General features: G+C 31.7%; 1 protein-coding gene across 1 annotated transcript in view; it reads right to left on the reverse strand.

The window, feature by feature from the left end:
* LOC118184664 (uncharacterized) overlaps positions 1-27,201 on the reverse strand; it is an 83,389-nt gene extending 56,188 nt beyond the window's left edge. Inside the window, exons 1-3 of the mRNA XM_035354366.2 lie at positions 27,004-27,201; positions 18,326-18,364; positions 14,845-14,857 (exon numbers count right to left, since the gene is read on the reverse strand). Coding sequence (XP_035210257.1) covers positions 14,845-14,857; positions 18,326-18,364; positions 27,004-27,129 — 178 coding nt within the window. The 5' untranslated portion in view covers positions 27,130-27,201. The remainder of the gene's footprint in view (positions 1-14,844; positions 14,858-18,325; positions 18,365-27,003) is intronic.
* Positions 27,202-27,498: the final 297 nt, after the last annotated feature.

The following is a 27,498-nucleotide window of genomic DNA, read 5'->3' on the forward strand; positions in this document are numbered from 1 at the left end:
AAAAGTAGGACCTTGAAAGAAACTAAAACTTTCTTTATAGTGGAATTATTTCTCCGTTATCAGAATTCAGATATATACCTCCATACTTACACAGAAGTTATCAGAAGACTAAAAACGTTTCTCATACTGCATAATGTACAGCTTATATAACAGTTATTAAAATTTATGATCAAGTGTGAGCTCTTCATACCAAATACAACTTTGCTTTTGCAGCTCATGGATCATGCTATTTGCAGTTGAAACAAAAACAGATGCCAAAAACAATTACATTTTTTTAGAATATCTGTCAGTAATTGCACTTTCCAAGAAATGACTACCAGCTTTTTCTTATTTCCAAGATTTGGTGAAATATATAAAACAAGAATGATTCAAGTCCCAGTAAAAACGATGCCTGGATACAACTTCCAATTTCTAGAGACCTGACTTTTAGCAGATTTTTGAAAAATACTACCAACTTTCTGATTTTTTTTCAAATTGTTATTTTTTTTTTTCTTTTTATCTTCAGATGTTCCACAATCTTTCTCTACCAAGAGATTTGTATAAAATTATATCCACATGTTACAAAATACATATTTCTTTTGCATTATATTCTTTACTACAAAGAGCTTCATCCTTGTACACTTATCTAAAATGATTGCAATATTATTTTTATTCATTTTATCAATATAAATTTCACTCGACAATGTAAGGTTGTCTAAAAGATGCGAGTAAACTTAAAAGATAATTTATCATCTTCAAACTTAATTTTCAACCCGCATGTTAATATTTTACATGCAATTTTTAACCTTGTATTTCCATAAAATTCAGTCATTTGCACAACGTCACAAACAGAATTTTTTACTTCTTTATTATTGGATAACATGCCATGCAGTCAGCCATTTATTTACCTATTTAATTTTAGTTAATGAAAACTATCAGGAGAACAAATACGTCCATTTCAAAGTACTGTCCATTTGCTAACCACCAATCCCCCCCCCCATCTTTCAAGCAGCATACGAATAGCACGTTGGAAGAATGCTTCATTTTTCAAGGCTATACAAAAGTCAAGCCAATTTTTGGTATGTTCATATGATGTGAACAGCTACTTAAGACAGGCATTGCATCAGCAATTGAAACAAGCAACAATCAGAAGGAGTAATGTCTGGTGAATACAGCAGGAGGGGAAAAAATTTTTCATATAAATCTTTAAGAGTAAGTTTTGACACAACATATGGATGAGCATTTTTGTGCAGGAAAATAATTCTCTCATGTCTGGAGTACTAGAGGGCACAGGTTTCTTTGAATGCTCAGCTCAATCACATCGTTTTCATCAGAGAGCTCTAGTAATGGTTTCGTTTTTGTTTGGGCAACCCCTAATACAAGACACCAACCAACTTAATTCCACATATACACAACATGACTGCTTCGATGAATATTCAGCTTGGCTGTCAATGTTGAAACATGGCCTTGGTGTCCCCATTATTTCCTTGTATCCCCTTGCATTTTTTGGTATCATAGTGGATCAATTTTTCATCACTAGAGACTGTACGACACAAAAACCCTTTTGTTTGTGCCTGGCAAGTAGCATTTCATATGTTAAAAATCAGGATTCTACATTTCTTGGCTCAGTTCATATGGAGCCTATTTTCTTCACTTTTGAATCATTTCCAATGTTTTTAAATGATGTAAAAATGTTGAGTTATTCCTGATATAAGTGAAAGTTCTAATAATGTTTGGCAACAATCTTCATCCAATAATGCTTCTAATTCTGTCTTTATAAACTTTCTTCTCACCGTTCTTCAACTTTTGAAACTACTCACTGCTTCTCTTACTTAAGGAGACCACATTATATGCTTCTGAAAGAAATCAATGCCACTCAGTTACAGATTTCTTCAAATCCACAAACAATGCTCATTCAGCTCCCAACGTGACATTTTCGCATGAAAAATATCATGCTGAGGTTATGTTGTTATCAGATGTTCAACCTAACGATATATTATACATCAGAAAATTTTAACCATAACTTACTCATAGAATAACTTTTTTTCAAACGGCGGAGACTTACCCATATACCTAATACTTTTATTCAAATTATGGTATTAATAAACACATTTTCCGTACTTTTCTTCATTCAATTTATTAAATACATTAAAAATAATATAAATTTAAAGAAATGTATATGCATTTTTCTAGTTTTGGAAAGAAGACGGGATGATAAAAAAGGTGCGTGGAGCGAAAAAAAAAAGCTTCAAGAAGCATTGCTACAGATAAATAATGTACAAAACTTATGGTTTGTTGTTGAGATTTATCTTTTAGGTAAAATGTACCCAATAATCTCGAGAATACAAAAAGAATATAAAACACATCAAAACAGTAAATTTATGGTTTTGTAGTTGTGGTAAGAGGCAACAATTGATCTATCCAAAATATTACCAGCAGCCATGTTTAAGCAAATACTTTGCAGTGTCTGCTACAAGACACTTCAATTACTAAAACATGCCTAGATACTTATGCAGTTTATACTTCAATCTATAATCAACTATTAAATATATAAAATTATCTTACAGGCACAAGTCAGGAAAATTAAAAACATACTCGTAATTGAATCAATGCTTCTGAAATCACATAAAGTTGAAATATGGCAGAAAAAGACAAAATCAATAAGGGGAACACAAATGCATATCAATCAAGTGAACAACAAACAGTCGAACTTTTTTTTTTACATTTAATTTGAGAATAGAAAAAGCACTTTCACACACATATGTATTGCCAAACAGCGATAACATCTGCAAAGAGAATTTATGCAGTTTGGGAAAACATTGCTTAGAAATCACTTTCCAGTAATGTTCAGCAACATCACTTTTTAGTCTGGTAGAATGAATCTGCCTGAAGATCACAAATTTCCATTTGAAGGTAGCAAGGCACTTACTTCAATTTCCATGGTGTTGTTTAGCAATAAAAGTTTTGTTTTTAGGGAATCAAAATCCTAAAATCCGTCCTGGAAGTCTTTCTTGATACCAGTAATTATTTCACGACACAAATTTTTTTCTTCTTTCAGCTGCTGACAAAATGGGATGTGCGCCGTATTATTTGCCTTCAGTGCAATTTGCATTACATTACGTTTTTTTGCGAAAGCCTTCAATATGTCCATAAAGCTGGGATATATTTTGTTTCCTGACTTGTAGTTTAAAGTATTTAGATGTGTTGTTAAATCTGTCAGAAGAGCAAGATCTAAAAAACTGGATTTCTTCCAAATTTTCTTGATACCCATGCCCAATGTTTTCTTTTTTGAGGAAAGCAAGAATTTCATTACTTAACCCAAAAAACTGTTGTAGACAATATCCAGCCATCAGGGCACTTGACAGTCAATGAAATATCTCAGCATCCAAATAATCTACAAATGCAATAAACGCTCTGTGCTTTGAATCCCCTTTTTAAATTTACAATATTTACAACAGTTTTCATTGTCTGAGCATTATAATTTTTATTATTTAATTATTATATTTAATATAATTATTTATATTTAGCAGTAAGAAGAGTCTTTCGTTTTTCCTAATAACATTTTTTTTTCCCCAGTAAAGACGGGCAAGTGCCAAAAAAATTAATAAAAGAGCCACATGCAGCCTGCAGGTTTGACCATGCTTATTTAAAGTATGAAGGGATGAAAATTCTGTACCTGGAACCACTGCCATTCAGTTAAATTTCTTAAGCTACTTGAAAAGTGTTTATAACAATATTCTAGAAAATAATTTTATGAATTATTCCAAAGAAACACAATACTACAAAATCCTGACACAGAAAGCATTAACTTCCTTGATTTTATTACATGTTACTTTCCTCTATAAAAGAAAACGGCCTTTAAGATTTTTATTTTGAAACTTGCTTACATTTTTCCTATGCGTGCAGAAAGTCAAGAACACCTTACACACTCAAACCTGTTTTTATGAGATGGATAGGGACTACATAAAGTCTCACAAAGAAAACAACTCAAAACCTTAACTCTTTCACATCGAGAGAGGGCAAAATCTCTATACCCCAAACATCGAAAACGCCCGTATCTAAGAATTTCTCCTGGAATGCTTTTCCTTCCCCCATGACAAATTGAATACTACAGCGCTAACAATAGCCTTACTTAAGTAAAGCGAGAACTTCTTTCTTGGACGCTTTGACACTGTGTGAAGTTCCCCCTTGGGACGGGATTGCAACTTCGGGCAACAAAAGCTAAACACTGACAGTAAACAAAGGAAAGAGAAGGTGCATTAAAATAATAACTACTTTTAGTAGCTTCAAAAGAATGATTGACATGTGATTTAACATCACCTGAAAGCAATGAGTAATGCAGTAACATGATGGCGGAAAGCACTGGGTAGGAAATCATTCAGGCGTTTCGGGCGTCCAGCCGATGTCTGAATGCTCAGGCGTTTAGGGCGACTTTGATGCGAAAGAGTTAAGAAATAGCTTTTTCAAACAAGATCAAGACGCAAGGCTCGGCAGCTACTTGGAATCTCACCAAACCTTTTAGAATGTTACTTAGAAAATACATGTGGAATATTTTTAAATATTTTATTTACATATGTACATATTTTACACATACAAAACTTTTCACAACGTATCAACATTATCCTTTGTAGTCGGACAATACACGAACTTTCTTGTGGTAAACTGGTTCAAAATCACTTTCGTCACCTGAAGATACTACCTTACACTCATTTAGAGTTGAGTTTATTTTTTAGTTAACTATGCAGTCGGTGATCAGTTTTTGCAACAGATTTTTCACTAGATGCCTATATACGTCTCGGTAGCCAGACATAGAAGACTGAAGCTCTTTTTAGGAATTTTGAAGTTCTTTCAGAATTAGCATTGATTGCAAGAAAATAACATTCTAATTTATGGCAAAGTTGGAGGGTTACTTAGATTTTAGCTGCTGTCAGATAATCATATAATTATGTACCAATCTGATTAAAATTTTCATATATCGCATACAAAAAATTCACACTAAAACAGGTTTAAGTGTACACACTGCCAATTCCATTAATATTTAACTGACCAAATTACAAAAATCGAACCTGATAATCAATCTGCATTCAATGATCTTATCCACTGGTTCCTTATCTACATTACACCTAACTTCTTGTTCTTCACAACAGGACATAATTAACTCTTGTTCTCATATACACACGTATCTTATTACACAGCAGAAAGACAAGTAATGATATAGGTCACAGAGCCTAAAACAGAAACAAAACTGAAGTCAAAAAGTGTGTATGCTAATGATTACCAGCGGCAAAACTGGGCTTGTTTGACATACCTTCTCAAGTACATTCCTGACAATTTCTTAGTAGTGCATGAAAGAAAGAATAAAGACTCGTTACTTTTAAAACTTCTAAATTTCAGAAATAATACTAAATAAAAAAAATGATTTCAGCAGTTTTTGATTAGCTACATTACCACAAAAAACACCAACACGTTGCCAAAAAATTATTGGTTCTTGTAGGTCCTGTTCTGTTCCCAATAACAATTTTTTAAAAATTATGCAGCCATTAGCTGCATTTCCACAGCAAAATATAAAGCATATGAATGCACATGTACTCAAATACATGTGGTATCTCTATGCATTAGCTAGCTATTATGCCTCTGCTTGAAAATTTGCCATTCATAACACACCACTTTAGCACACATTGAAACAAAGGGTAGAAAACCAAAAAGCATCAATATTTCTATAAATCTGCAAAATTTTCAGTGATGTAGATGAACACTTAGTAAACTGTACTCACATAAATCCAGCAACCACACATTCATTCGAGTGATCAGCAGGGACTAGCTATTTACACCACTGAATAGATATTTAAACCACTGATTATGAGCACACAAAGCAGTATTAATCATTTCCTTAAGCACTGAGAGAAATCAAAATTTCCATGTATCAAAATACTATCCTGTTTATACTTGACAACAAAGATTTTCTTAAGAGTCTATGCTCTCACAGAGTAGCGAGATTGAATCCTTTTTTTTTATCCTTTTTTACAATTACAAAAATATGCTCACATTCTGCATTACTATAATGTATGGTTAATGTGGCTTTTAGAATTTTAGGGATCTTGTTATATCCACAGCATACATCTTTCCTATGAAACCAATTGAAACACCCACAAACATTACAGACTGTCACAATTTTAATTCCTCACATTACATTGCTATGAACAGTTTTTGGAATTTATTCCATGCTATATTCATCATTTCTACAGTTTTGTCATCAGAAATGGGAATTTATCCACAAAATAGTAAAATCTATTAAAAGAACTACCAATCAGCATGAATTTCGTCTTCAAAAGGAAATTCCAGATTGTGTAATTACACACAGCCAGGACAGCACAATGCATTTGTCCACAAGGAGCAATTTCCGCAGATCCCAAATTATGCTTCCCATGGTGCCTCCTTAAATTCCAAAAATTTTGCCGCCTCAAAATTATAATGCTGAGTGCTTGAAGACATTTCTAAAAACTTTGCTGCCATACTTGACTGCACCAAATATTGTGGTATGGCAGCTTCAAAATACTAACTTCTGCAAAAATTTCTTTTTCCCCTTATTTAACTTTTTAAGGAATTCCCAAGTACAGTTTTCAATAATCTTTCTGATTTTGTAAAAATGATACAAAATTTCTATTAAACACTTGACTTTTTTCATTACTGAGGGTTTAAGTCTTTGCAACAATATCTCATGCATTTTCTTCAGAAACTGACTTTTTGGTAATGCACTCTGTATATTTAATTCTTCAAAACCAAAAACAGATTATGTTAAAAATCTATAAAAAATTTCTGTAGCTCAGATAAAAGAAAAAAAAATCCCTTTTTCTAGAACAGGTTTTTCATGACATGCTTTGTCCTTTATAAAAAATTTTGAACATCATTTAACACCACTTTTTTCTGAATAAAACCATCGAAGTGGATCCCACTGCTACATTACCCCTTTCAATGCTTTGCCCGGTAGCAGCCACCTTGAACATGCATGAATTAGCACTTTTAAAACTTTCTATACGTGACATGGACAACACATACTGATAATATTCCTTTCGATGTTTTTCATGAAAGGCCAATTTTTAACGAGTCATAACGTAAGCATTATCTGTACTGAAAGAAACACAATTTGATATAAGTATACAACTTATGCAATTCATTAATAATTACTCTTGAAATATTCTAACCAGTTGAGTCAAATAAAGAAGCCAAAAAAGTATTGTTTTATTCTTTCATCAAAATGGATACAACTCACAATCACTTTCATTGCTTCCATCAACAGATTTCTGCAAAATACTTTAAACATTTGCCATCTCACTTTTAAGAATGGCAGAAGATTTTGTTCTAGCACGTGAATATTTCTTTGCTATATCTGAATCAGAAAACACTTTCTAAATAGAAAACTAGCATTCAAGGCAATAATATGTTTATTTGAACTATAAGTAAACTAATATTTGACTTAAAAAACAACTTCCAAATCGGCAGATTTTGGATAAATAAAATACTGCTAACTTTCTGATATTTATCCAAATAAATGGCAAGAATTTTTTTGGTTACCTTGTACTTTGCTTGCAATTTTTCACCTTCCATTTCCATAAAATTAAGAAGCACAACTTCACAAAATGAAATTTTTTACTCCTTTATTATTGGTTAAAATGCCATTTTCTGAAGAAATGCCACACTTTTCTCATCGTTTGGCAAATATAATCTCATTACAATTCATTAAGCAAAAAACATTTATATTAGAAATACTAATAAAAAATTATGGACGGTTTTAAAAGTGAAAATCCACATATAATTAAAAACATACGTTTAGCGTATACCTGAGTTGGCACATAAATACTTTTCAGCAATATAATAGGTTGCCACAATGCAATTCAAAGAGTGAAATTGCCAAAATATTAAACAGAAAACTACTAGCTCAATGTTCATTCTTCCAACTTATTTATAACAATGTCACTACATAGGCACCTGCACAGTGATATAAACAGGTTACCACATAGGGCACCCAGTGCAATTTCTCTTATTATTATTAACTGAAAACTACCAACTAATTGCATAAGTTACATTAAAACTGCTTTGGTAAGAATATTTCACCTGCCACAAAAAAAGGGGGAAGAATTTCAATAATTAGGCAAAAGCCAATTTTGGTGACTATCAGAATAATTAAAACAGAAAATATATATTTGATACACATCTACAGCTTTTCAAAATTTACAAAGGACACTATAGCGATAATGTACAATTTTAACCCATTTTATGCCTACTGTTCAATTTTTGGAACATCCCTCACATAAAAGTTATTTTTAGCCCACGGGTTCAAGGTCGCACACATGGTTTGATTTGTGATGTCAGCCAGTTTGTAAGGGCATATGGCTTTGCTTAGAACACAGTTTGTCACTCCTGCATATATTTGGCTGCTGTGATGTTTTGAAATTTTGGTCTTCATTTTTATCAAGGTTTTTGTAGATTCATCTATAAACAGATAACTATAACTGTTGCATTATACTTTAAAATTGTAAAAAAAATTGTGTTATTATTCAATTAGTTACTCTTTATTACTGCAAAAAGAAAATAGAAAAGCTATTAGTTTTGAATTAGTTATAGACTTGAAATTTTCAGTGTTCCATTTTTGGAACACTAGGCAAAACCACTACCACAAGAACGCAAATATTTTCTCTTCATATTTTTTTAGCTGAAATGATTTTCCAAGACACAAGATGTCCGAAATAGCCTTACATGAGTTAACTAATATTTTAGAGACGTGTGACAACATAGAAGCAAGTGCCATAATCATAGAACCACCTGACTGTTTCTGATGAGGACTCCAGTGAGGAAGATGGGGGAACAATAAATAATCTGCCCGGTTCTTTGCTGCACGCACCTGCTTATCTTGTTCGGGATGGTTCTTTTGATGCTGACTCTGACCCAGATGATCCTTCATATTTCCCTAAATTTGATTCTCCTGCAGATGGGGTTCCATCGACTTCTACTTTGCAACAATCACTTCTATCAAAGAAGAAAAAGCTCGAAAAGTTGTATTAAAATGGGAAAATGCAGATCTAAATGTCCAACCCATATCAGGAAGAATTACTCAGTTACCAGTTACCAAAGTAAGAACTTCTTCAGAACATTTTGAACTTTTCCTAAATGACGACATCATGGAACTCATTGTAACACACTCAAATTTATATGCTTCAACTAAGGGTGTAAATCTAAGCTTGACAAACTCTCAATTGAAATGTTTCCTGTTGATTCGAACCCTATCAAGGTAAAAATCTGGCAAACAAATATGAGGAGTATGGTGTTTGTGCTTCTGTTGTCTTATGATTTACGGATGCACTAATAGAAAAGCACCCTGGACAATACCATTTTGTTTTTGATAATTTTTTCACAAGTATTGCCCTGCTTGATAAACTTGGTTCAATGGGTCATCAGGCAACAGGCACAGTTAGAAAAGGTCGTATTGATAAAGCACCATTGCAATCGGATGTTGCCCTAAAGAAAATGGAAAGAGGCTCATTCGGTTATCGAGTTGATGGCAAAGGCAATATTGTCTGTAGATGTCATGACAACAGTGTTGTGACTGTTGCATCATCTGGTGCTGGTGTAAATCCACTGTGTCTTGTAAATCGTTATTCACAAGAACAAAAAAAGGAAATCCAAGTTCAGCAGCCAAATGTGATAAAAGTATATAACCAATTTATGGGAGGTGTGGATAGAGCAGACGAAAACATAGACAAATATAGAGCATCAATTCGTGGAAAGAAATGGTATTCAAGTCCATTGTTGTTCTGTTTCGAAATGGCCTTACAAAATGCTTGGCAATTACACAAAACTTATGATGCAAAACCAATGGATCTTTTAGAATTCCATCATCGTGTAGCATGCCATTATCTTGATACTCATGGTCATCCTGCAGAACCTGACAGGAAAGGAAAACCTCTTAGAAGCGAAACATTGATTCACACTATGATGGCATAAATCATAAGATCATAAAGCAAGGAAAGCAAACTCGCTGTGCTCAATGTCATAAAAACACCACTTTTCGATGTGGAAAATGTAATGTGGCTTTACATGTTAAGTGTTCTTCCAATTACTGAATAATGGGACTAACCACATTTTTAGAGGAAACCCACGATTTTATACATTGTAACATTATAGCAATGGTTTTGCCTAGTGTTCCATTTTTAGAACACCATATAACTTGTAAACTAATTAAAATAAAAAAATTTCTTCTCCAAATCATTGTTTATTATATTTTTTTACCTAACATATAGAAATTTCATGCAAAAATTCAAATTTTTTAACCTTCGGCATAAATGGGTTGAAACTATTGCAATATCCAGTAACATTATAGTATCGTTTAATGGTAAACTGCCCTTACAGCAAAAATTATAACAGAAAGCAATAGTTTACAGTATTTCACTTCCCTTCATTGTATTATATTAAATCCACAAAACTCTGTTCTACAGCCTGACCATCATATAACAGGCTTTGATTGATCATGACATTTTTGGTAGCTTGCTTTTGTATTATAATTTAAAACATTTTTCTTTCTTTGTTTCTTTAATTATGTAAATAACTTAATGAATTCAAGTTGATGATAACAGGAATTAAATAAATAAATATAAAAATTCAGCATAGGTACAGGTCTTCGTAAGCAGATTCAAAAAGCTGTGCCACTCGGAGGTTTAAGAATTTTAACTATATGTGTAAACCACAATTTACTATCTGCTGCAAAATATATGAGAATGCCCATATAAAGTGTAATCCACTACTTGTTTAGCTTAGTGAGGCTATCTAATCAATGCTGCCAAATCAAAACAGCATAGCTCAACAAACACAATATTCAAAGAACATGATTCATAGCTCTAATTATGCTTTATTGAGACAATTCAAATTAACCACTTACGTTACCACTAAACTTCATGGCTGCGGTGCCGTGCGCTACAATATAACAAGTGGGCACTCCGCGTCTGTGAGTGCAATCCAAAGCTGTAACTCGAGAAATAAACAATCTCGTCGTTAGGCAACGTGTGCACCACGTTAAAACAAGACAAAAGCATCTCATCGTGCGTGGCACGTCTTTTTTGTGCAAGTGGTTAAGGTTAGGACTTCCTCAAAAAAAAAAAATAATAATGTTTTTTAGGCATATTAATTACTCTGATTTTCATCATGATAGACCATATGGAAAAAGCAGCCACCTAGTTTATATAGTAATCTAGATCGTATGGGAAAACCAGTCACCAAATTCTTAAAATTACTCTAATTTCATGATAAGCAGCAAAAATATCATCCAAAAAAAGTAAACAAACACACAAGAAAGAAAAGAGGTGGGAGTCATTATAATTTTGGAGATGTCAAGTTTTGTATTCAGTTTAGACAAAAAAACTATGAATAGGGATATGCATATTCCATTATTGGTAAGACATGCAATCTTATAAACATCATTCATATTATAATGGGCCTTCTTAAAGTATTATTAAACACCTTTAGGGGTTTTTTGATCCAAGCAAAAACTAATTATTTCATCACAGCTGTTGTCCTAGGTTAACACATCAAAACTTTTATTACCTGCTACCAGATCTACACTGACCGTTAAGCAAAACAATGACATACACAGGCCATGAAAAGCTGCTTATAGACATGAAAATTTCTCCTTACTGATTTCAGCATAGAACGCACGCAGCTAAACCATGGATCCGCAGACGGAATGCTGAAAAAATTTTCAGAGCCCCAGCCCGATCTACTAGTAGAAACTTTAATCACCACTAAGATAACTGGCAGTACGTCATACACCACTGAAATACAGATGAATACCAAATTTTATTTTGGAAAAGCATTCTAATATTTTATAACACTTGCCAGTTCAAGCTATGCTTGATAAAATTTAATGGATGTTAAATTTTGCACCAACATTAAATAAATTATATAGTAGCTCAATTTCTTTCAAATCTGTTTACAATGAGCAATTTTACTGCATAAAAATCAGAATATTTAACTATTTATAATATCCCATAACTTTATAAAAAGCAGACAGCTCCCATTTTTATTATTTTGATAAATTTCATACACCCATTAAAATAAGCTTACAGTCCTTCATATTTCAGAACACTTAAAAACACAGCAAATGCTGAGGAAACAATTGCACCTAACAAGCAGCTGTTAATGGGCAAGTAAAAATTTTTTACTGCCCCTTCTCCCCAAAAAATATTAGCATTTATCAAATTTTATACACTCACTGACTGGAATAAAAAAAAAAGTTAAAATGCCTGCTTTACACTGCATTACACATTTAAAAAAATTATTCGCCCTTACATAATTAAAATCCTTTTACATAAATATTCAAATGCAGACATTTTTTTCCCAATTACAAAAACCAAACTTTTTCTTTTTAGTATTCAACCAAAATATTTATGCATTAACAAATAATTTGATATTCATATAAAAATACATATTTTTATACAGCCAGCAATAAGGAAAGGTAAGAAAGACTTTGCACAGTTAAAGAAATTTAATTCCTATACAGTTCAAAACCCATTCTTTCCTTTTAATAGATGTTAACTTTTGCACCAACATTAATTATACAGTAGCTCAATTTCTTTCAAAAGATGTTAAGTTATATGGCCAGGCAAATTTCATCAGTATGCTGACATATATTAACACTTTCTTAAACAGTCTGCATTATATTTCCTCAGAAGTTTTTTTCCAAGTAACTGAAAAGTAAGGAAAAAAAAAAAAAAAGATCACCACTAACCTCACATCAGTTTCATTTATTGTGTGTGTGCTTATATATGGAATAATTACATTTTCAATACATAAGCTCTCAAATACTTGCAGTTATCCAAGCAATATTCAATTCCTTAATCGTTTTTGCATGCAGGATCTTAAATCACTTGAAACAGCTCAATAAAATTTACAAAATATTCCTCAAATAACTAGAACAAAACCACAACCAAACAACATTTTCAAATAAACTCCACATCATGCAAAGGGCTATTCATCAACAATTCAGCCATTAATATTTATCAATAATTGAATGCAATGAAATAATTGAGCATGTCCTTTTCACTGGAGTTTGGGTGGGTATTTTCAAAAATTTCCCAGTTTTGAAGGTTATTCACACATAAAAAGATGTAATTTCTATAAATAAAAGAATCACTTCTTAGCTTCCTGCCTAATATTTATTTGCCAAACATAATTGTTTTATTATATGCTACTTCAAACCCTGGATTAAAAAAAATGCCATAAATGAAATGACTGACTAAGGCATTTTAATTTTATTACAGTGATCATAAGTTTTCACCACACATCACCATCAGTAACAACACAGACTTAAAATCCTAAAAATATTCCAATCCAAAGATCAAACGAAACTTCCAATTTTATTCTATCATAACAACTACAGTATTATTCTTAACTCCTAACCAAGACTACTTATTTCCAAGTCATTTATAATCTACATTTGTTAAAGTTGCCATATACTATTTTCAATCATATGGAAAAAATCTAAAAGAGCAACATCAACTAGCATCCCTATACAAGTTTAAAATACTAAATGTTTGTACTGTTTTAAAGTTCAGTAATCTCTACACAAAAACAATCAGTAATTCTATTTTGCCACAGTAACTTTTACATACGTTATTTTTTTCCAAGTGATAAATACATTAATATGGTTCTCATGTTGCAAACAACTGACTGAAATTAAGATTATTATGCATGTGAGCAAGAAACATTCCTAAAATTGAATTTTTTTTTATTACAGAATGTGTGCAAATTTCTATTCTTAATAAAAAAAGTAAACTTGGCCTTCATAGCTTTCTATTATTTTTAATCTTCAAATGTATTGCTCTGAATTGCTGTAGCTTCATTATCAGCATCAAATCATTACAAAGAATGGAAACATAAAACAGGCAAAGGCCAAAGAAGTTTAAAGACAAGTCTAATAGTGGACAAAAAAGTATCAAATATATGTTTCTTTAAATAAGGAAAAACACCTAAAAAGAAAATATTTTTTCCCTTTGCTGTATTAGATATTCATGTTTGAGAAGTTAAAACACTGAAATTCAGAACAGTTAATTTTTTTTTTTTTTTACTTACTTTACAAAGAATATTCACAAGTAACTGGATGATAATTATATAGATTTTAAAAGCAAACAAATAAAAGCACATAAAAACATTTTTAGACAATTATCACAGCAAAGGTTTATAAAAAAGAGGCAACAATCTATTTGGCTGAAACTCGCTGGTTTACACAACTTGTAATTATGCTTAAATGACCACCTACCTATGCTTTTTGCATTTTACCTGCAAGAATCTGCTTTAGGAAAGTTATGTAAATAACTAGTACTGATTTCTTAAGACACAGTAGCTGAACTGGAAGCTGAACTGTGTTAAATACAATATACTAGATAACATTAAAATCACAGCTTTTAATTAAAACACTTGCTTACAAAATTGAGAATGCCTCAAATAGTGAACTACACGAAGCATACGGAAGCCAACGTTAAGGAAAATATTTTAGTTCAGTAAAGACGGGAGATAGTTTGAAACATTATTTCCACAAAACTTACATCAATTTGACAGAAAACCTCAAGTTATGGATAAAAAAAATCATGAGTAATAAAAAAAATGAAACATCTTTTCCAAAATATATATTGAATTAATAAATTACTTTAAAAAGATAATTTAAATGAATTTTAAAGTTTTTTAAACTACTTGAACTAGTGTGTTAAAATAAAACTAGTGAAAGAAAATGCAACGCAACTCCTGCAGCATATTATACAGAACAAAACATGTTTATATAATGAAGGTAAAGAAAAGAATAAAGTTTTCATTTGTACTTACTCTTATGATCAGTCTGAAAATAAAAGAAAAACAGAAATTAGAAAAATACTATATTATTTATTAACAATAATATTTTATTCATTTCATACAAGTATTCTACAACTACAGAAACAGTTAAATAATTAAGTCTAATTATCACAATTAGCCTCTGCCCTGAACATAGTACACACTTCACTTTTGCTCTTGAAGGCCCAATGCTTCATATTCGATATTCTGAATGGAAATGTTTTATGTGCATCTGGCAGCAGAATGTCATCAAGGATGGGTGTACATACTCATTTAATTCTTTGTTGTGACTGGATGTAGCTGTATGTCTGTCAACCGATCTGCATTTCTATGCAATGTTTTATATTTTGGGGAATGAGAGATTTGCAGGTATTGAGTGAAGTAATGGCTCTTTAACTACCTTAGTTGACATAAAAAATTCATATTGTCAATGCTCTGTATACACTTTTAAGGCTGATATAGCAGAGTACATGTTCTACCTTTTTAGAGGTTTTACTTCTAGCTCTAAGATTTTTTTTTTTTTCCTAGCATAACGATGAATACTTTGTATCATTTACCAAATTAATTTTATACCTAAATGGCAAACCAAAACCAGTATTTAACAAAAGTGTATACTCAAATGATAAATGAAGTCATTTTTTCACATTATTATATTTTTGCAGAATTGGAAACTGATTATAGCGATTCTAACACGGATATATTTATTTAAGCTAATTATATATGCTGATTTCTTGAGAGCTTTCAAATAATTTTTGCTAAAAAAATGTGCAATTGGATATTTCTGCTACATGTATATTTGAGATGTCAAAAATTATATTAATCTAGAACTGATTATTTCATAAATTTTTTTAAAAAAAGATAAAGTTTTAAAATTAATTCTGATAACTACCTGATTGCCCCTCTCATAATATACCAACAACTGGACAACAAATTTAATTTATGGAATTTTTTTTTCAAATTTTAGCAACATAAGCTGCCCATCCTCCAAAACAATGTATGCAGTGAGAACGCCATCCCATGACAAAAGTTTAATGACTGAGGTGACCATCACAATTGGGTTAATTTTAAATGCACATAAATTACATCAAATGCCATAAAACTTTATGATGTAAACCTGTTGTGAATATTATTTATTACTTTATTCTACATATGCAAAATGTGCAATGCTTACAAAGCATGTTCAATAATTTAGAAATATATCACACAGAAGAAAGAGCTAAAAATTTTATGTAAACATGGTAATAAAAAGGACTGATTTGAACTTTATTCTATTACTATATGGAAATAATTTAAATATGTAAACATTCCTAATATTGGAAATTAACTTTCAGCTAAAAAAACTAAACTCAGTGGTGTAAAATTTGCCTGCAATGCCCTGAAATCATCTTTCTTGACCTTGGCATATGCCCTGGACAAGTTGTCAGCTTGTCGCAGATCCCCCAATGAACTTGGTACTTACTCGTTTTATCGACCCATTCAAAGGATGAAAGGCTAAATCAACCTTACTCAGCCCGGGGATCAAACCCTGGACCTGTGGTACAGCTGCATGACACACTAGCCACTTAACTTTCAGCTGTATTTTAAGTATTAAGATTTTATAGAAAATTATACTTAAACAATATATGTAAGATTCCAAATATTTCAATAAAAAATAGACTTTACTGGAATTATTTCTGTATGTTTGCAAAACACATTTGTGCACACAGTGATGTTTCAGCACTCTTAACGTCACAGGAGGATGGGAGAATTTCAGTCTCAATGTTACGAGCAAAGAGATTAATAATGCTAACTATAATAGATGTAAAGAAGAGGCTAATGTTAAATTCAGCAAAATTTAAATTTCCTTTTAGTTTTGGGAAATGCTTCAAAAGAATGAGATATCCGTTTTCTAATCAGTAAAAGCATTCTATTTCACAAATGTATACAGCAACAGGCTCCTAAGCATTTCTTTTATCAACTCCTCACATTTTTCTCTTTAATAGAGAATGCAATATATTGTAATACAAATAACTGCACATAATCAGTTTACCTTTCACACTAAGAACATGAACAAAAGTTTACTAAACTCATGTTTTAATTTTTATATTGCAATTATTTTTATTAAACAAATTTTTAGAAACAAAATCCAGATTCTGACTAAGAACATGAACAAAAGTTTACTAAACTCGTGTTTTAATTTTTTGTATTGCAATTATTTTTTATTTTACAAATATAAACAAATTTTTAGAAACAAAATTCAGATTCTAACTACACACAAGTTTCATTTTAACTAATGCAATTGATGCACTTCATGGGGATTTTTTTCCCCATATTTTGTAATGTTTGGCATAAAATTTCTTAAATCACCTCATTAAAAAAAAAATCACAGAGGCTAACCTTGAAATTCTAAAACTCAGAAGCTATCTGTGAAAAAGCCAGGAAGTTCTCATGCTGTGCAGTGGCATCATTTCAAAGGAACAAAAGTTTTAAGAGTGACTTAAATTTACTTTATAATGCATGGTTCAGATTATTCATCTATTTGCATTCATTCTGATGCAAAATATATTAGCTTTTAATTGAATATTCTAAAATTCTTTTTGGCTAAGTAACCTTCTTACAATTTTATATTGAAGTAGTGAAGGAAAGCTTTTGTTAAATACCTTAATATGATAAAAATAATTATTAATGTATAGTATTTGTGTGGATATACTTATAAATGTATCATATATTCAAACAAAATTAAATATAAATATCAATTAATTAAACATGACCTGAAGCTTCATATAAAAGTTCACAATTATTAACAATAGATTAATAAAACTCAAATCAAATGATTTTTAATAAGATTAATACAATATAATATGAAAAAAGAAATTTCTGATGATTACAGTAGATTAAGATGACTCAGATCAAGTAAAATTTATACCAATCAAATGTAATAAAAATAAATTTACTCTGATGAATTTATCTCAGTTAAGTTTCATTCATTCAATATATTTTACTTATTACTCAAAAGCATTTTCCTTAACAAAGGCTAAAACCTGGAAGATTCAGTGATCTAACACAAGATTAAGAAATAGGATGAAAAACTGGAAGAAGTGGCCTAATCTTACTCTATCAAAAACATGTATAGCCCCTCTCTTACTCTAAAATGGTATTTCACTAACTTTTGATGCATTCTTTCTTAAATTTTTAATTGCAAGAAAAAAAAAAAAGGCTGCAACAATGTTTTTTATAAGGCTGTAACTCTTTCCCATATATCAATTTATTTTACATAATATGCATTGTTCCGCACACATTTTGAAACAATTGCTATAAGCCATACTTCACTGTTACAATAGAGTCAGTCTAAAAAATTAACTACATAATTATTCATCATCCCTTGAATGTATATATTTGATTAGAAGACAGATAATTTCCTTTAAAAAAGGAAAGGGGAAAAAAAGATCAAAAGGGGAGGAAAGTAACAGATATTTTTTGTTTTTCCAAGACTTACCTTCTGTACTTTTTGTTTTGCCTCTTCTGTGCTGTTAAGCTAAAATAAATAAATAAATAAATACAATGTAGATAACTGCAAACAAAACATGTTTAACTAATTAAGATTTACATATTTAAAAGGTTCAAAACTAAATTGAAAAAATTTCTCATACTGTCATTAAATATCTGTCAAGATTTCCAGTTTCACTATTTAGAGGACTGGGTTTGAAATGACAGATATTCTTTAAAGTGACTGTACAAACTAACAATTTCATCCTTTCTGTGACGTCCCCACTTGCTTTTATGACACCTACATCCCATTATAGAAAATGTTTAAGGTACTTTATTACCTGTGAAATTTGCATAAATCAAAAAATTTGACAATCAATATTTGAAACCTCAATGTTCCTAAATTTATCGACAATAGTATCTGGAGTACAAATAAGTGCTAGCTTCTTTTTAAATCAAAACTTGGCATTTATTATTGTGAAAAAAAGATGAAATTTATTCAAAGTATTGTCCATCACTTGATATTACTTTTCCCCATCTTGCCCGCAGCATATGGATAACACACTGGAAGAATGCTTTAAAAGATATTAATCAACTGACCTACTTTTTGGTACCTTCATATGATATGTAACACTGCTCAGACAAGCTGTGCGTCATCAATTGAAACTAGCAATCTGAAGAGCAATGTCTGGTGGATACAGCAAGAAAGCGGATTACTTCCCATTTGAGTGTTTTAAAGTAGGTTTTTCTCCTGATGCCACAACACATAGACAAGCTTCAATGTGCAGGAGAATAATTCTGTCGTGTCTGTAGTAGTAATGGGCAAACTTTTCCTTAACGCCTTTGAGCCGGATAGCGAAAACGCACGCTTATCGCGGAGGCTGGCAATGTCTTCCGCGAGCGTCTCTCCAGGGCCAGGGGCTTTTTTGCTACTAAGCCTAAATCCATGAAATTTCCGAAGTATCAACGCATTGTTTAATAATGCTCTATAGAGTATTTAAACGGCTTATGCTTTATAGATATTTTTATATATATACTTTAATTACCTTATTTCTTGTTTAAATGCATATTTTACACGTTTTATTTTAATTACTCACCATTTTATGACTTTTAACATTATAATCTGAAAACTAATACTTAAAATTCTCTTTTCGTATGAAAAATTTTAAAACAGGGATCTACACACAGGTTTACGTTACATTCCTTGAACTCGTAATAACTCATTTGCCGTTTTGGAGGATTTTTCCGGGAATGTGAACAAACGAAGCATTGCCGTCTCATTTTCTTATCAGTCTCTTCTGAACAAAGTTTTGGAAAATGTCTTTCAGTTAATCTTTCAGAATCAATATCTGAAATATTTTGCGTCATTTCTGCTTTTTCATGCTCTGTTAAACATTTTCGACGCTTCGGCATTGAAACGGTGAAAACAGAAAGAATTCACGTCTAACAAGATCTAATTATTTTCTAAAAATTGAACTGTAAACGGAAATACGCAACGCTTTAGCGCATATAAAACTTCTACTTACAATAAACAACTACCACGTGCGAATAAAGTGCGATTTAAAGAGACGTCATAAATCACGACATTCGGAAACATTTAGTTCCCCGTTTGTTTATATAATCAAAAACACGTGTATGTGAGTCATGCTTCTCTCATTTCAAGTAGAAGGTCTAATGCACATGTATCCGAAACCATATGGACATACAGTGCCATCTTGTGGCAGAAATTATAGTTTGAGAAACGTTCCAAGGTACTGGCACAAATAGGTGACAGTCGGTAGAGAATGCAACAACGCTCTGGCACGCCTGCGTGTCGGCCGGTAGATAAGTGTGTTCGTTGCTGGCACGTATACGTGACAGTCGACGCGAAGGGGTTAAATACTCAGCTTAGTCTCATCATTTGTGTTTGGTACAGAGCCCCAGTAATAGTTTCCTTCAGTCTAATCAACTCATAATACAAGACACTAAGGTGATCCCACCATATACACAATTTTTTCCCACGAATATTCAGCTTGGCTGTCTATGTTAAAGAATGGTCGGCTCCCATGATTTCTTTAGGATATCACAGTGGATCATTTTTCAACACTAGTGAGTATATGATGTAAAAAACTCATTTGATCCAGCAAGTAGCATTTTACATGTATAACACTGGCATTGAACATTTTACATGGAAACTAATTTCCTTGCTTTTAAAACACTTCCAATTATTTTAAATGATGGAGTCAAGTCAGTACTAAAGGTTTCAGTACTAAAGGTTTCGAGACAGTGTAGGCGTAACTGGTATTTATCTGCTGCTTCAGGATACATTGAGCACACTCTGCATTGAGTAATACAATTTTCATATAAGCTATTAAACTCAGTGCATCTCTACTTTCCAAACTGTCTCTTGCTTTCACCCCTTTTAACATCATGGCTAAAATCACTTTTTTTATATTCATTTAGCAGTCGATTAAAAATTATATAAAAAGGTGGTGTATTTTTCTTCTTTACCTTTTTTTCCCCTTGTTCACTCATTCTCATTTCTTTGAGCCCATGAGCAATAGAGAAAATTTTTGCATGAATTTGGCAACAAACACTTTTATCACAACTCATTGGCCAAGTATCACATAGTATGATGTCGAAATTCTCATATACACATTTCTTAAAACACAGCGAAAAAACAACTTATTTTCAATAAATGGCTACTGAAGGATTTGATACGATATTTCATAAGTTCATGAATAATTTCACATGCAATTAATACGAAGTGACAGCACAAATGGCAAGACAACCTTTTTTTATTTCCAAAAATTGACTGCATTGACAAACAACAATCAAAATGCACCTTGAAAATTGTGTATGTAAAGCTTCAACAGTGAATTCTTTGCTTAAGTACCATAGATCATATAATACAGAAATTTACTTTGTATTCAAAGACAAATAAGGCACAACTTTAAATAGAACATAGTCTGTTAACCTACCAAAAAAGAAAGGAAACTGGAGGAAGTAATAACTATGCATTTCCAGGGTTTGCATCCCATTCGCCAGCTGCAACCGCTTAGTCACTACTGATGGCAAGCTTGTGATAGCTGTTCCAGCCATGGTCATTTATGAAATAATGAATCATTAGTGACCTTAAGCAAATCAAAATTTTCAAAAAATGCTCAATATTAATTCATTAAGCATTTTTTAATGCAAGTCGTTTAAGCTGCTTGTTTTTTCTGCTAATACTTTCTCCATAATTCTATAGATAGCTATGATTTCTAGTTCAGTTCTGAATTCTTGGCATTGCACTGTAATTTTCAATGAACTGTCAATCAAAATCCTTTTAGTCTGAGCAACCTCATTGTTATTTTCCTTGGTATCGGTAGACATATTTTCTGGATTTAAAACCATACAGATTTCACTACACATTAATTCACTGATGCTTGGGCACTGTTATTACAATGGAAAACATATCTTTATATTGGTTCATATAATTTTTTCACTAATTCCATTAACTGGAAAATTTTGTCTTCCAAAAACCTACTAATTTGAAAGCTATCATCACCATGAAACAAGGCAGCTCACATATTTTATACCCAACATTTTTAAAAATATATGTAGGCATGTCCTTCCATGACCTTGCAATACTCCATCCAGATGTTACAATAAGGTATTTAAAAAATTCTTGAAATGATCTCACCACTATCTTCCTTAAGATCACTCATCTTAAGGAAAATCTTTATTCCTTGAAATGCCTGAAGTAATACATTTTTTCCAATTACGAAGAATTTACATTTATATGCCCTTCTAGCATTTGCACATACCAAAATCCATCAGTCGTCTTTTCTGCAGTCACCAAGGTATTTCATATACACTCCCAGGAAAACCAGTTTCATCATAGTTATAAATTTGTTCCAGAGATAACTTTTTGGTTTTGATGGGTTAGATGAATTTACCTCTTAACTGTTCAGGTTCTTCAATTTCAGTTGAAGTTTTTTGCCTGAAATCCATGATGGTACATATTCTCTGAAATCCATATTCCATGATGATTTTTAAAACTTTTACTTTTTCTTGTGAAATATTCTGGCTTGATCCACTAACATCACACCCATCAATGACATATCCTCCCTACAATGACATTTCACCCATTCAATCACAATTTGTCATGGTCCCTTTTAGTACAATAAATGATTTTTCTGTTATATACTGCAAGTAGAAATCTACAAAAAATTAAAAAGTTTTACATACAGTCAAGTCTTTAATCCGGATGTCCATAATCCAGAACTCAAAGCTACAAACTTTCTGCGCATGCGTTACCGTACGCATGCACGTTTAATGTATAACGGACGGTATAAGCTAAAATTATCTATTTCAGTTTAGAGCAATTTTATAAAAATAAGCTTGAACTTTTGATTATGTCAAAAAGAATTTCCGATTCTGGAGCTACCAAAGGATCTATAAAGCGAAAGCATGTTCCAATGTCCATCAAACAAAGTGGTACTGCTGCAAAAAAAATGGATAAAGGCATATTCTTTGATTCTCTAATCATTCCGAAATATGTTTATCAATTTCACGCTGCTCTGCGGGGGGGGGGGGGGGGTGATTATAAATATCACAAATACACATCAAATAGTTTTCTGGTTGCAATTTTCTGATTTCGACTCTGTGTAATATATGCTTTACGCATGCACGCGTTGAAAATGTTTAATAAAGTAAACAAATAAATATAAAGCTTTTTTTTATATTTTGATACCCTTTAGATCATAATTGCTCTTTATTTCATAAATTACGGTTTCATATTTTTAATTTTATAATTTCTGCATGCCATCTTACCAGATTTAAACTGATGATCTACAATTCGAAAAAACCCCTAATCCGGAATCGCCAAAGTCCCGACGAGTCCAGATTAAAGACTTTTGACTAGTTCCTCACTTCTGTTAAATTAAGTGTCGAGGAACCTAGTGAACTGTTAAGCAAATTATCGCTTAGTTCAAATAACAAAGCATAAACTCAAGAAGGGTTAAAATACTTTATTCACTCAAGATTAACAGTCCGTCCCTGCTTTTCGGCTTACAGAAAAGCCTCCATTTGGGCTTAAAAGTAAGAACTATCACTGAGAGATTTAGCCGAAGCTAACACAATTCTAAAGTAGTTGGCCCATATCTTTAATTAACCAGCAAATGATCAAAAGGCACCTAATAATAATGCCAAGCGTAACGACAGCTTAGAGAAGCCCAAAGGCAAACACACGCTACTCAGAATTTCTCCTTCTCTCTCGAAGTCAGTTGAACCTTCCTTTAATACTATCTCCTCATTTGCATTCAATGCATTTCTAAAAACTGATTCTGGCAGGAAGTTGTAAGTTGAAATGAGGTAAGGCAGGAAAGGTTCACTAAATTAAAATAACTGTTATAAAATTGAAATATACTTTACAGCTTCTTTTATGCCATATACTGTTAACCTTCCAATCTATAAACTATTTTAAAAGTAACTGAAAATTCAAACTTTAATTTTGATAAGATAGCTATAATAATAACGGCCTGCAAAAAAAATTATAAGCTGTATCAAAATGTTAAGGAGCAGCATTATTTGCTATGTTATCTAAGCTTCAGTTGCTCAGAATCTTTCTCCCTGCTTCATTGCTATGCCAACAAAAATATACCAGTACAAGGAACTTCCGATAACAAACAAATGTCAAGAAGCTTTATGTATTGTTCAAGTCACATGGTTTAATTATGACAAAGCACTTGAGGGCTAACGGCCCAAGGGGAGGGTTGCCTTCACAAAAGACGTTTTCTACATCAGATAAAAAATACCCCTAACAAAAGTTATTGTGGTCATTATCAAGCAAAGGTCACAGTGGAATTTCTTACCCCTTATTTATTGGCAAATGATGTGCAGGAATTACAGTTGGGAGATAAATCTTTTTACGGCACAAGTTTTCTTTTCCTTAGTAATACATTTTCCATTCTCACCCATTTTAAAGGAAAACTAATTTTTTTTAATTGGTGGTGTGGGTGTGGATTTGACTTTGTACTATATTCGGCTTTGTCTGGAACAGATCAGCTAAAAGATTTCAAATCAACATCAAAGTTTTTACAAATTTTTTTGCCATTTGACAAAGCTAAAAATACACACATAATTCATCATTTTACAATTATGCAATATCAAGTAGCTAACTATATTTTTATGCAATTACTTCACACTATAATTTAGAACGCTTGGTAGTATCAATTTTCATTTTAAGACAGTTATTTTTTAAAGGACCAAAAAAAATTCCCTAGATGAATATGAAACAACAATATGCAATAATATAATAATGTAAGAGTTATAAAAACCATACAAGTTTAGCTTTGGTACTTATTAACAGCACCTTAGCATAACTTGCCAAGCTTTCAATACACACATAACTCTGGCAACAATAAGCAAACCAATTCTTCAGTTTTAACATGTAATAACATGATTTTCATAAGATTCTTTTTGTTGTATTCCACATTGCAACAATTTCCATAGACAATTTTGAAATATCTGCTCATAGGATTTGCCTGCAATGGAAAGAATTAAGGTAAAATTTCTAAAGGTATACAGTATTTTGATAATTACTGAAGGCTTTCATTTCTGCTTTCAGGATTTTGGTATTGTTTTCAGTTTTCTTAGTCTATGGAAGTAGTTACCCATCAAATTTCTATCAGAACAAAAACACAAAAACGATCACCCTGTGGTGACTACATTTGATTATTGACATGTGTATTTAAGTAAAAAGTCATTCTTTTTCTTCTGTTAAAAGTCGTCAAATGGTGCCAAGGTAGATGCACTAATATGCAAGTATCTCAATTTACTTTTGCTAAATTCATATAACAAGACAGACTAGCATAGAATTCCAAAACAGTAGGGTAAAACTTAACATGAATTTCCATCTAACGTCTATTACGAATTTTAAGAAGTTATTGAGAGAATATCCAAGGGAATGAGAACAATATTCAGAGACTGGTTCTTGAAAAGGTCTGCTCAAATCAGACTGACATTTTCAAGCATTTCAGGCTAAAGTACACAAATTATTAAAGAAAAAAAAATATATTAAACTAAAAATTGCTGCATGCTATAAAATTTTGCATACTTATAGACTAATGATGTTACAAGAAAAATTGAGTTTGTACTCTCAAAATACTAAATTTCAAATAACAATAGTTTTCATGAATACAATTACAATTTTCTTTGAAATGGTTCTGCAAATTCATAGCTCTACACACATAGAAATGCTACATGGAAAATTAATTACTACAGTCATCAAATTTTAACAAATACCACAGCACAATGCAATTTCCATAAAAATACATTTAAAAACCAACTAGATTTCAACTGTCTTTTAATAAAGAAAAGTTTTACAGTAGTGCATCAAAAAATATGAACCTACCAATACATTCAGCTACCAAACGTTCTGAAATATTCTATACTTGTTATAAGCTGTATATCAGCTAAATGATTCAACTAAATTACCCTCCAATTAGCAACTCTATTCAAAGTTAAACTATTCGCATTTCCCCCCTACCACCTTCCTAATTAGTAGCAAATCATCCCCACATCAGGTAGACATCTGAGAAAAATAACCTGAATTCTTGGCTTTTGCACGTTATTCCATCCCAAATCCTGAAACTATTTTATTGAAATTCTAAATTTAAAGTGTCAATGAAAGTGTAAAATATAAAGCACTTAGTGTCTTTAAATAAACACTAAAAAATATCTACAACTTGGGTCTCTATTCCAGCTTTAAATAAAATCATTTTAGAAACGAAAAAAAAAATCTTATAGCTTTCTCCTCCTGATAATGGAAAAAGGTTAAAATTTCTCCATTCTACTCTACCTTACCCTTTCTTTAACGCGCGCTTTCAGAATAAGGTATACATCATCCCATGATACATTAGCAAATCGTCAAAAATACAATTTTTTTTAATATTCTCGTTACTTTCACTCTTACTAATTATACACAAAACGAAGAGGGTAAAATGGCGAAGCCACGGAATAGCCAATATCAGACGTAGCTGAGTATCTTATGGCACAGCATTCTTTCAAAATTATTAATTTTTCTCAAGATATGAATAAAACTAGTGCTTTTTAATATTTCTTTAATAACTTTAATACAACGCTAAATCTTCCGAAGACTGGGAAATTAAAAATCCCGAATTTAATCCTTCCCCCCCCCTTCCCAAATTTCTAAAACTGCCATTTATATCCCGCTTTTTCAGATAACAAGCGTACATTTGCTAATTTAACACATAAGTCATCAAAATTATTACAATATTAAAAAAAGAGGCTTTCTAAAATTCTATAAGTATATTGGACTAATGAGAAAATGAACTCGCTAGGAGTTTGCGAAGAAATTATGGTACCATATTATTCAGTTATCGCATCTCATGTGTTATACAATAGCGAAATTAAATTCTTTTAACGAAATTAAATTCTTTTAACTTTTTCATACCACAATCTTATTAGACTCGACACAATAGCTTAACAACCCCCCCCCCACACGCAATAAAAGAGGAAGAAACAAAACCAAATTTGTAAATTCTTCGTTTTAATTTTTTTGTACAAGTTTAAAGTTACATTTAAGACTTCTATTTCATATGCTTTTTACGAAATTCTTATTAAGAGAGTTGGAACATGTACATTAAACAACAACTGTATAACATGGCCGCCATGCAATGAAGAAACCGGTATCACACTTACCTCAGCAGCAGATCTTTTTTGAGGAGAAGAATCTGATTTTACATCATTTTGGACCTTTTCCTTTTCAGTTAAAGAATCCTCCTTCCGCTGAACAGATACTTCACTTTGTTTATCGCTAGCACTCATATTTAATTTGACTAATCCGTCAGCAACAAGAAACACGCCAATTCCCTACTGCAAGCTTTGTTCAAATGAAACAAAATGGCGCGTCTAACGTTACATAAAGGGTCAATTTCTCATTTTTTGAAACTTCAATTATAATAACTCATATGTAAATATTATTACATATAAAGTGACTAAAGGAAATAATAAAAGCTGTAATTGCCACAAATAGCTAAATTCATTAAATTTACTTTAAATTTACCGTACACCGAAATGCAAGGTGTTGCCATATAGAATATCATAAATTTGTTTCCAATATTTTCGATCGAAGGCCTGCACGCCAGTTCGGCTTCAGTCACGGACATTCAACTACTACGCAAATTTTAAACGTCA

The sequence above is a fragment of the Stegodyphus dumicola genome, chromosome X1 (assembly GCF_044657685.1).
Source record: "Stegodyphus dumicola isolate Sdum_Otavi_A_Nest chromosome X1, ASM4465768v1".
NCBI classification, from domain to species: Eukaryota; Metazoa; Arthropoda; class Arachnida; order Araneae; family Eresidae; genus Stegodyphus; species Stegodyphus dumicola.